The sequence below is a fragment of the Salarias fasciatus genome, chromosome 1 (genome assembly GCF_902148845.1).
Source record: "Salarias fasciatus chromosome 1, fSalaFa1.1, whole genome shotgun sequence".
Taxonomy (NCBI): Eukaryota; Metazoa; Chordata; class Actinopteri; order Blenniiformes; family Blenniidae; genus Salarias; species Salarias fasciatus.
The window spans coordinates 9,698,132-9,710,569 of record NC_043745.1 but is presented as its reverse complement, the minus strand read 5'-3'; the positions used below and the strand labels follow the sequence as shown (position 1 = coordinate 9,710,569).

At 43.3% G+C, this 12,438-nt stretch overlaps 1 protein-coding gene across 3 annotated transcripts in view; it reads left to right on the top strand.

Moving 5' to 3' along the window:
• The window catches only part of akap13 (A-kinase anchoring protein 13), a 134,954-nt gene that overhangs the window by 33,846 nt on the left and 88,670 nt on the right, over positions 1-12,438 (top strand). For all 3 annotated transcript variants that reach the window (XM_030088069.1, XM_030088060.1, XM_030088049.1), the window contains exons 3-5: positions 4,516-4,669; positions 8,751-8,905; positions 9,372-9,543. In XM_030088069.1, coding sequence (XP_029943929.1) covers positions 4,516-4,669; positions 8,751-8,905; positions 9,372-9,543 — 481 coding nt within the window. The remainder of the gene's footprint in view (positions 1-4,515; positions 4,670-8,750; positions 8,906-9,371; positions 9,544-12,438) is intronic.

Genomic DNA, 12,438 nt, shown 5'->3' with positions numbered 1-12,438 from the left:
ACATTGTGTTGTAAGCGCTTGAGAGCTGGGAAAAGATGACAATATGGGCTAAAGTCAGGTAGTTTTTCCTCTTGAATTGGTTGGAAGCCACGGCGTTGTATGCAAATTGAGATGAATCGCCCCTGATAGCTTTGCCAGTGCTCTTCACTTCAGTGGCTCATATAGAGCATCTCAAAAGTGAATGATTTCTCCTTTTCTTTGCTTTTTAAAATGACATCATAGTTGATACATTTATTCTCTATGGCAATTGACAAAAACATGAAGTAGAAATGGAAGAAAGTGGTTGTGTGTTTATAGGCACACAAAAAACAGTGTAAAGTGATTTAATCTGGTAGTAGATCAAGAATGAAACACTCTGACCCCACAAACATTTTCCTGTAAAATAATTTTCTTCAAATAACAGCCTTTTATGCAGATCACAGCGACAGCAGCAAATTTACAAATTGACCTATCTCACAGTGATGCAGCCATTTAGTCCATTTCTTCGGCACAGGGTTTTTCACAGTGTAGGAAGATGAGCTTGAACTACATTGCACCCCTGGCCTGCCTAACACACACACACGCACGCTCGCACAGAGAAACGGCAAAAATACTGAATTAATAATAATCTTTGAGTGCCCGAGTTCATGCTTTTCACTTCATAAAATTGTATTTTTAATCTACAGACGTTAAAAGTGTATCTTTTTTCATGTCAGTTAGAAGGGTGTGCTAAGATTTCATCCATAGTCTGCAACTTTTCTGCCACGAAAACTGAAAAACCAACCCATTTCCCGTCGATCATTGTCTGCTGTGCACTCTGCGTTGGCCCGCAGTCAGCTGAGATTGGCTCCAGCCGCTGCGCCATCGTAAATTTTCATAAAGATGCCTGGAAGATAAATTGACGATAGCTGAACTCACCATCTATTCGTTTCAATTTAACCGAACACCAGTTCTCCTGAAGCTCTCTGGCGACCTTGAAGGTGTCCGCACCACACTTTTAAAACCTTTAGCCGGTGCTCTCACATCCGTGATCGTTGCTGATGTTGTCTTTGTTGATTATATTCCTGCATCTACAATGCTCAATTCATTGTTTTTCATTTGTTTCTGACTGACTTGACTGTTGCTGCAGGAAATCCAGTTTCTTTTCTGCCTCTTAGTTTGTTGGTGATGTGAGGTGTTGCATTTTCACCTCAGCGATGAATCAGCAATTTAAATTGGAGGCCGTAAGAGAAGCTCTCCGTGGTTTCACAGTTAAGCTCTGGTTACAGCCTGTAACGACATCCAGCTGTCAAAGAGCGCGGTTCACACCCAACGTCAGATGCATCTTAAGTGGCCAGCTGCGATTAAATTCCACTGTCTTGATTTAATTTTAAAACATTTGATTTTATCCATGCTTAAGCAGATAAAGCTCCAGATTTACACTGTGAAGTAAAGGGATTGAGTGAGGTTTGCTCCGCTCCTGTTTGCCTCTCTTGTGGACTTTAAAAGCTAAATTGTTGGATATCGGGGTTTGTCATGCTCCACATACTCGTTGTCTAGTCCATTTTTAGAGGTATCAGAGACGCCTTTGTGTTCTTGGAGGCATGTGTAGGACGCGGGGGACGTTAAAGCACATCCAGATGCATTCTTAGTTCATCTGTGCTTATTCTCAGCTGTCTGCTTTTTATAGGATTAGCCAAGTTGGATTTTAATGAATGCAAAAAAATACTCTGTGATCCACTTAGTTAAAGGGCATCTTTTATGCTTATTCTTTAAAGTTTATTTTCACATTCTAGACAAGTACTAAAATATATTTCTATGACTGGCAAACGAATACCGGAGGATATATCAGGTCAGTATAACTGGAGAGGAAATATTGGTTAGGGAGTAGATAGAGCAACTTTCTGTGCTTTCATTAAATCCATATCAGTTAAATCTTGTCATTAAATGTTCAATAATATTCATTCTTTTTACTTGAATGAATGTTGTTGAGAGATGTTTTCAGTGTATACACTACACAGGGTACAGATGGTAAATAGTGTTCAGGAGAACGTCATACTTAATTTTTCATGTCTGCTTACATAAAATGCCTCTCTTTGTCAATATTTGCTCATATGCCTTGGATTTAGCCAGTTTGTTTACATGAGTCAGGATTTAACGACTTGCTGACATCTTCTATTGGACGTTGCTGATTTGCCCGTCAATCACTGAAAATGTTGGTTTCATATGTGAACAAATTTCACCATAAAATGTTTTAAAATTGCGTGCGTGCCTGTTGTTTGGGACTTGTTGAGTGAGTTTCCTTCATCATTTTGCAGTCCACTTTTTTATTTATTTTTTTATTTTGAAGTTCTGCAGGGGTCAGCTGTTCATGGTCAGGTTTTCCCATGTCGTCACAGGGGTGATGGCTGCAGTTCAGAGGTTTTAAGGTTACATGCTTTTTCTTTAGCAAAACACCTCCCCAATAACTCACTCAGTAAAGCTAACTTTTTGTCAGTTCCTGACATTGCCTGTCTTTAGTAACACAAAGTCTATCGGATCAAAAGCAGGATGTAAATTATTACCAGCCTCACAGTCTGTTTTGACTGCAGCTGCATCAGTTCAGCTTTTGGTTACCTGACTTACAATTCCACGTTTCACTCCTTTACCAAGCTGAATAAATTAAATAGACGGGGAAAAAGCAAAGACAGAGACATTCAGCTTGCTGACTCACAGGCAGACAGGCAGCGATGACCAAAAACCTGCATCCAGTCCAACCTTGATAATCCAGTCAGTGTTAGGCAGATAGGCTGTCCCGTGTGTCTGGGTTAGCCGAATCGTTTATGATGGCAACACAACTTATGTGTTGTCATATTTTTTTCAATACCACGTGTATAGTACGTTCAGCAACAGTGTGTTACGACCAGCGCCCGCATACTGCGGAACGGCTCTGCTGCGCTGCGCCGCGCAGGTCGCAGCACTCGCACAGCACTTACGCATCCATTGAAGTCAATGAAGTCGCAGGCAGTGCGCGCTCACTGCCTGCGCGAGTGCTGCGTCGAGCGTGCGCCCGCCGTCATACTGCGGACGGCTCTCCGCACAACTTCGGTCCAGGTCTATTTTTGCTGGAGGCGCGTTGGAGCCAGAGTCAATTTCCCATAATGTCAAAGCACCAACAGGAAACCAAAAGAGTGCAACATCCGTTTTATCAAAACAAATTACTACAAAAGTTGACTTTTTTTTTTATTTCGAGGCTTATTATTTATACATTTATCTATATATGTATTACTATTGAAGCTGTCACACGAGTTTTTACATGTAAATAAAAGCGTAAATACACACTTTTATGGATGAGTGTTTTATTTTGAAACCTGAACACGCTCTGGCGTCACAAAACAAAGGAGTAGTCGAAGTTTTTAAACTCAAGAGCAAGCATGGTGACGAAGAGAAACTGATCCTGGAGGAACAAGAGCACAAAATCCTCTCTGACACCAGTCATCCTTTTTATAAAGACACCAGCAGAAAGGAGAACACTTGGGCAACAATAGCTGAAGTTATTGGCGTGAGTGGTAAATAAATCGTAACGATATAAAGTGCCTGTTCAAACATGTTTACATGGAGATCGTCATGGAAACATAATCCCACGCATGCGTTGAGCGCATGTCTGGTCAAAAGGCGGAGTGCTGTGGCGCAGCCGCACCGCATGAGGTGGGCACACGAGTACGGCTGCGCAACGGCTGCGACCTGCGCGGCGCAGCGCAGCTGAGCCGTTCCGCAGTATGTGGGCGCTCGGTGTTATTCCTTTTAACGTTTTACTGGATGAAAATAAGCTTGTACATGTAACAATAGACTGTTTCTAATATGTATAGTTCAGGGTCAGGGTCCCCAACCATCACGATCACTTGGTACCAGGCCACAAAGAAGGAATAAGAACTTATTTTTAAATATACATTTACAACTCCGTTAGTCTGCATCAAGTTTCATTTAAAAAAAAAACAAAAAACGCTTCACTTACTGAACTTAACTCCATTGCAGTTTTTTTTTTTTCCAGTTAAGGCCTTTTCACACACCGTGCTGGTCCATGAAAAAATTCTGTCACTTAAAACCAGTCTGTGGTGCAAAAAGGTTGGGAACTATGACTCTATGACACCTGGAGGTGAAATCCTGGGCTCACAAGCGGTTATCATGTGATGTATGGTGCAGATAATCAAGGTACCGTAAATTTCAGGTGCGACTGTATTTGGATTACTGGAGGAAATCTTAGTATCCAAATAAAATGTACCGAGACGTGGCGTGAGCACACCAACATCTTGTAGACCTGCAAAAGCCAGGAATCAACAAAATGTTCTAATTGTAACCGCTGCAACACTCTTCTGCCTCTTTTAAAAAGAAAGTTGTCATGAGTGCCATGTAGATATTGAACAAATATAAAAACTGTTTTATCATCCCAACTAAACATAACCAGTTATATCCAGCGACTTGACACTCCTAGATACGGGCGGAAATATTTCCTCAGCAGTTGATTGACGATGTTTTCTCACTGGGCTCTTCCTTCTCCCTGTCCGCCTCCCTCTGCAGGGTCATTGTGTTATCACAGTGCAGCTCACAGATGAGGAGCTGTCTGCAGACTCGGAGGGCGTGGACTACTTCCTGCTGTTTGCTGGCAGCACGCAGAGGCACCTGACCAGCACCCTGAGGAGCAGTCATGACACCTTGCAGGCGCTGTGTCCCGGTAAGCCACTCCACCCACGTCCCCCCTCCCCGCCCCCATGACTTCCCACAGAGCTGCTGAAAGGCAGCTTAACCTACACGTTTTAATACGTACTTCACTGCTGTTTTTGTCTTCATCCATGTTTACTGAGTGGAGAGTTTTGTAATTCATTAATTAATACACAAGAACACAAGACAGCAGAATGTCAGAGTCAACTCCGAACGTAAAGCAGTCATGTTCAGTCCCAAGCCTTCAGACCTGAGAGCCGTACTACAAAGTGAGATTAGTGAGTCAGTCAGATGCGTTGAGCCTAAAGGCTTTTCAATGTCACGAAGGTGTCTCTCTTTTAACCCGGAGAGATCATTATGGTAAGCTGCGAACAACCAGCACTGGGCCGGGGCATGTTGGAGATGAGAGATTAAACTCCTGTAAGGGCACCACCCTCGGACCAGTCAGGCCTCTGGAAAATTACATCACATGCCCAGATGGTGAGGGTTGTTTATCAGCAAGATGATGCAGAAAACCTTTGAATTTGTGGTTTGACACATTGTACATTAATGCATACAGCTCATGAAATGCCCTGCACCGAAACCAGCATCACAGGCCGTGTTGACAGTGGATCATATGACAGGAACAGGCGAGAGAAGTGACACAACAAGTCATTTAATTAGACCAGGCTAATCTCCCTGGAGAGTTCTCGACGGTGTTGATGCCTACATGCTCAGATTTCATCCTAACAGCTCAGAATAACTGGAGGAGGCCTTTTACATATGTGGAAGTTAACAAGCCAAGCTCGACAGTCTTTTGGAATTTCATTTTGTCTTCTGAGTATTAAAAATATTCAAGATATTTGCAGTAAGTAACAACTCATATTGCTTAAAGATTTGTGTTTTCACAGCATTTTTTGAAAATGATGTTCGTTTACCCGGAAACAGCAGAACTGGCCACGCGTTTCAACTGTTTTTATGACACCACACACACACACACACACACGCACAGAGAGAGAAATTCAGCTTAAATAAATAAATAAATACAGAGTCTAGATCTGTAAACCGGGTCATTGCTGGCCAAGACTCATCAATATTTGTGGTCCTATGGAGACTTCACCTCTCAACATATCAGACTTGTACCATGTGATGTGAACACACTGGTTCCAGATACCACGGCCCGCCTTCACAGGTGTGTTGGAGACCACGAGCTGCTCTGGAGTTTGATGTTCACCTTGCTGAATACCATTTTTGGGTGGAGTCAGAGAAGAATCTGCTGGCAGGTGTCACCACTTCAACTCACATGTTCCTGCTTCCTGCTTCGGAGCACCGGTACTCAATGAGCTCCGGGGCGAAGTTTTTAAATACCGGAGGGTAGATAAGCTCTGACGGTAACGGCTGTTTTAGTGGTACTTTAGAACAGTGGTCCTCAACAATGGACCGGTTCTGAACAGCATCATTTTTTACATTTTTTTCATTTTCTTTTGACGACGCATGAAAAAAAAAAAAAAAAGGATGAGTTTAAGAGCAGGAAAGAAGCGCAGATAGAAGCTAAGTATTTTTCAAAATAAAAGTTATGCAGACTAATGGAAACTTAAATGTACACTTTCAAAATAAAACTTACCATTGCCTTTTTTGCGATCCAGTACCAAATTATCCACAGATGATTCAGTCTCACAAGTAGCTGTTGTTCAGTGGAATTATCACCACATTAATGTTGAAAAGATTGCTTGATTGAGTTTGAATTGAAAAAAAAAAAAAAAAGTAGTAGTGACAAGAATACCATTAAAGCACTGGATCGAAAAGCAGTATTGATGTAAGCAGTAGTACTGATAAATTCTGAACGTTACACATCCCTAGTCTTAAGTGAGGATTGTGGAAATACTTCCTGCAATGAACTGTTCTTATATGGGACGAAGGAATTGTGTTTCCATGTCCTTTACATTCAGACTGTGTGTGTTAACATATTTGGCCAAAATACTCAGGATTATTTTTGTTTCACTGATATTCTCAGGACAGTGCAGCAGCTCCAGTTTCTAAAACTTTCACTCATCATGATACTAAAAGGTGATGTCTGCTGCGTTTATGATCACATGATAGGATTCAGTCACGAGAGCGCTGCCATTAGTCCAGAACAAGATGAAAAGATTATCACCAATAAGTGACTGTTGAAACTCCTAAAACTCCATCCAACAAGAGAGAGCAGAAATTATTATGAACAAGTGTGAAGCCACTGTAAACTAATCCAAACGCCCATTTCATTTAGGAACACGAGGGTGTTCTTCTGCTCTGACATCTCAGAAGGCACTCTGCAGTCCAGAGTTATGATTACCGTGGAAGAAAGTAAAAAGCGATTAATCATCCGCTACCCCTGCCCTGGTTTTTAAAACTAATGTTGTGTTTTGGAGAGAGAGAAATCACCTCACTTTAGATTTTCTGGAGTCTGGGTTCATTCATCACTCCCCCCGGAGCTTGTCCCGCTCCTTTTACTGTGCTGCTTCTGGGAGATTCTCTCTCTGAGTGGGATCAGTGAGCAACCAGAAACATCTCTGACATCCACATGTGGAAAATACATGAATACAGTATGGATGTCTCTGCAGTGATCATAGGTGTGTGTGTGTGTGTGTGTGTGTGTGTGTGTGTGTGAAATGTGAGAAAACATGCAGACTGTCTTTGAAGCTACTGTAGAAGCTGTTGCTCTGCTGAAGTGTCAGTCTGCCTTCCAGACAGACGCGGGGGGGAAAAAAGAAAGCAGAACATGATAAACTGTGTTATCTTGTTAAGAGCTCGACTGAATTACAGTCGTCTGAGGAGGGGGGGTGGGGCGAGGAGGAGGAGGAGGGTGTCTCTCTCCACCAGCAGATTAGCTCTGCTTCAGTGCCTCCTCCATCAGGCGGCTCGGAGCTCCAGAGGACCGAGCTTGTGACCGACCAGAAGGTCGAGGGATACAAATCTCAGGTGCCTGGGAAAAACGGCTGCAGACTCGCTGAGCGTCTCCTTTGACTCGGACCGAGATGCCCCCGTTAAAGCACATCAGCATTAGCATTTATCGAGCTGACCTGTGGCCACCCGACACGCTGGGACTTCACCCTCACACCCCTTCGTCCTCTGCGAGGGAAGCTAATTCATGCATCGAAATCAGACTCAAATGTCTGAAAGAGGTGCAAGTTTTTACCAAGTGAAATATCATGTTTTGTCACGTGTGTGTAAAAGAGTTCACACACCTTCTGAGTTACCTGTCCGAGTTCATGCACGTCACTCTGCATTCCTAAAAAGCCAGATCACACTGACTGGGGATATTTTTAACCAATCAGCTGTGCCAACTATTTGTTCCTCCCTGAGGGGAAATTGAAAAAAAAAAGGCAGGACAAAGTAACACACAAAATCAAACTTAAATGACAGCAATGGAAAAACTGCAGCTTGACTTATAAAATGCTGTGTTTGCAGTAGGATTGGCAGATTAATCACTGTGTGTAGACACTGTTAGAGTTCTGCAAGTTCTGTGCCGTCCATAGTCCTCATTTCGGTAAATGTTTTCTCATATTCCACATATCTGTTGCTACATGCTCAATTATTATGTGTTTTTATTCTATGTGAATTAGTGGTTGTAAACTCAGATTATGGGTATTATCATCACTTAATGTAGCGTAAATAAACAGCCCGACACTGTTTTTCAGCTTAACTTTTAACAAAACTTGTTAAGACCCACTGAAAACTTGTTGTGACAACAGATGACAATCACAGGATTACAGCGTTTATGAGAGAAAATCGTATAGAAAGTTGTTCAAGTGCTGCTTTCTCTCAGCATAAATATAAAGTGGATTTAATTATAAGTTCTAAAAGGAAAGGAGAATTAATAAAGCACATATCACAGTGCAGTCGTGAAAACATATCAGATCAGTTTCTAAAGATGTACGGTTCAAACCGGAAATTTTTCCCAGTGCTTCTCATTTATCGGTACGGTGCAGACTTGTCAAACAGAACATTTTGGACGTGTTTCAATCAAGCAGCCTGATAATGTGGAATATGTGATTCCTGCTGCTGACCTCTTTCTCCTCGTCAGCAGGCCATTCTTCCTCCTTCTCCACTCTAACGCTCTTGGAACTGTCTTGCAGCTCACGACTGCTGCGAGGTGGTGTCGGTCACCTTGTGTTCAGTCACCCGAGGAATCCCGGAGGGAGAGGAGTCCCCGCCGGGCCGCGTGGCTCCGCTGGCCGAGCATCGATTCAGCTTCGTGCAGGACCTGGCTTTTGACATGGCTCAGTTCCTGGTGAGCAACGAAACAAGTCTTTTCCTTTTCCAATCCCACATAAAACCAGACTTAAAAAAAAAAAAAAAAAAAAAAGGAAGTGCGGTTTTACTGCCAGCTGCAGATAATGCTGCCACGCACGCCAAGTGACACACAAAGCAAAATATATCGCCGTGCTTTTGTTTCCTCCCTGACAAGACCTAATGTTTCACAGTCCTTGGTATTCAATTAATGATTTCTTTTCTGCACAATTCATCTTCCAATACAAATGTAATATTGTTTGCTTTGTCGGGGAGGAGGACAAGATAAAATAGCATTCTTGAGCACTCAGATTTAAAGCTCCTAATGGAACATTTTTCACTTTTCAAATCTGAACACAATTTGTTTTGTCGTAGCCTTCGGGTGAACTCCTCTCACGTTAGTGCTCATATCAGACGGGGCCCGTCCCGCTCGCTGTTCTGATCTGAATTCCTCTGCGTCCCCTCAGGTGAGCACGGCGGGCCGGGCCGACGGCCTGGACGGCGCGCTCATGCTGGACGAGTGTCAGATTCCTCTGCAGGAGTGTGAGCGGCTGGACGAGAACCTGGCGCTGGCCCTGCATCACCTGACGCTGCCGCCGGGATGGAGCTTACTGGGAAACAAACGGACCAACAGCACCGGTGAGGCTGCGGGGCGGAGCGGTGGAGCGGCTTTCTGTTGGAAAACTGTCATTTCCTCACAGCAACGTGTCAGACAGTCAGACAGCTTGTCTCTGCGCTGCTGCAGAAACAAATTACAGTCACACGGCGCATAATGAGACACACGGCACCTCTGCCGGTCTTTTCCGGCGCTGACCGTGCGTCCGTGCACCTCAGATCATCCCCGTCACTCTGCTTCAGCTTCTCAGAAAACATTACTTAAATGTCAGAACAGGAATTTGTTCCACATTTCCCGCACTGCAGCTTATGCATACATTTATGAGCCAAACACTGGTTGCAGTGTTTTGTGTGTGTGTGCGTCAGTGTAGGTGGCTTTCGTTTAAACTCTACATTTATAGACAGATCTGGCAAGTTGATTTATTTGTGGCACTCTGTGTGCGTTTCTTGAGCACCGCCTCCATTACTGCGGCAGAGTGGAACTGAGCACGTTTTACATCTCATCACAGTGTGAATGTGGGAGTTTTCCTCCAGTCGCAAAGTTCCTGCTGATTCAACAGCTTCTGGCAAAGAAAGGAAAAAAAAAACCCATCAGGGAACCACTCCTGTCTGACCATTAGGCTTCTTTGTCTTCGTCCACTTCCATGATTAATTGTGGCCCGTTATCTTGGCTAAGGATGTAAATTGATAAGAATTTTAGGACTCTGATTCCGTTTTCGATTCTCTTTATCAATTCATTTGGTAAAATGCAAGAGGAGGAATTCTACATTAGCAGGTTTTACAGTGATGCAAGTGACGATAACATGAGAGGCTCTGTCATGAAATATAACCAAGTTTTTCAGCATCTGTGCCACTTGAGCGCCATATTTCCTGCTGGCTGTGCCGATGACGTTCGTCACACCCACCGGAATCATCTGCAAAATTGTCAAATGATTCCAAGCAGCTGAAACCCAGGGCAACGATTCTCAACAAGAAGCGGTTTTCGTTTCCCGTCCTTGATCTTGGCATGTGGATCCAAGGAGCTCCACTGACACTCTTAATCAGTCACATATGTGTTTATTATGTAATATCAAATAAATTCATCAGAATTCCATGTGCTCCTCGTACCAAGATGCATTGCTGTTGTGAAGGCAGATTTGCTGAGTAATAAAATGAGATAACAGGGGAAGTGGCTTTACTTTGTGCACACAGCTTTTATAAGATGATGCTGGAAGGAACTGAAGATTCAAAAACGCTGCTGACTGTGGAGCAAGAGGAGTTTTCTGAGCATGTTTACTCATCACAAAACACTATAGCGTTGATTTAAAGCTTGTTTTTTTTCTTTATCCTACAAAGTCAAACTAGTCATAAAATATTTTGAAAATGACTGATTCTGATAAAATATCTAAAACAGGTCAAACGTGTTAGAAAAGAAATTAACATTTCTAAAATACAATAAAGGAAAAAGTGAAAAATGAATTTAGTAACAAGCAAAAGTGTTTAATAAATTACTAAAATGAAACAAAAAACAAATGTCTAAAAGAGCTGAATCAACTGAACTGATTAAAAAAAGTACTTATTTAATGATTGTTATTCATATTAGACCAATTTTTTTTTATCATTTACTAATTAGTTATTAAATTGAATTAAAAAAGGAATAATAAAAGGTAGAACAGCTGAAAAAATAATCAAATAGAAAAGATTTTGTAGTGATGTTGTTTGATTCCTCCCCCTCCTCCACACCTTCCTACAGTCACATAATGACGTTCAGGGTTTTGTTTCCTAACGTGAGGAATCGGCGCGGAGGATCGCCGCGGCGACAGCACGGTTTGTGCTGTGAGAAACAGCCGCGTCGTTGCAAACAAACATAGATTTTTATTAAAATGAAAGTGCCAATTCTCTCCAGCCATTGACTCTGATGACTTTAACGAGTTAAAGGAAGCCAAACGAGCTGATGTGGAAGATAAACCCGCCGATGTAATTGCTCTCTGCAAACCGGCATAAACAAGTCTTTTGGGAGCAGTTAAAGCGGCTGCCTCTGGCTGTTTCTCAGATAACAGCGTATGGTTCAACTTGTGGATGTTGAACCAGTCCGGAAGATGCAGCGAGAGTTCGGTATGGCTTGATTTCCCTTTGTGGTGGAGGATGAAGGGAAACCCAGCATGTCACATTTGCAGCAGGCGCCTCCCTCCAGTTATATTCGATGATGTCCACTTGTTATTTTAAAGGTGGACACACACTTGTACACAGACACACACACGGGCAGGGTCCTTTGCATTGAACTCAGTTGTCACCGTGTTGATGTGGAAGGCGGCCGCCGGCCGCCGTGAGTGATGTGCGCTCTAATAGGCTGTGCTTCACAATATGTCACCGCTTCGGTACAAGACGCTCAGCCGCGGCGAACTGCAGCGAAGGGAGAGGAGTGCAACCCTGCCCTCCATTTATCAGATCTGTCAGATGATGGATGGCGGCGGGCCGTAGGTGGAGGTGACGGCGGTTTATCTCAGTCATCCTTCATGCCGCTCTCGCCGCGGCTCGGCCATTTATTGTTGTCGGGGAAATTCACTTCACCTGGAAAAATTGTTGGTGGCGTTGGAAATAGTTAACCATTCCCAACTGACACCACTACCAGAACGCTATTGGGTTTGAAGTCATCGAATCCTCTGAAAGTGGCCTGATGCGATTGATGGAGGTGGAGAAGATGAGATGTTCGCAGATTACTCGCCGTACGGGTCGTGGTTGTGACACGTGTGGGTCAAATTAAACCTGTTTCTGAGATGCTATCGCTCAGCGCCTCCGCCTGCCGCAGACATCCTGTTGTTTCTAGGCTTTTCTTTCCATCCCACTTCTTCTAAATCTCAGAACCTGTCACCTGTAACACACACACACACACGCGCACACACACACACACACACACACACACACACACACACACACACA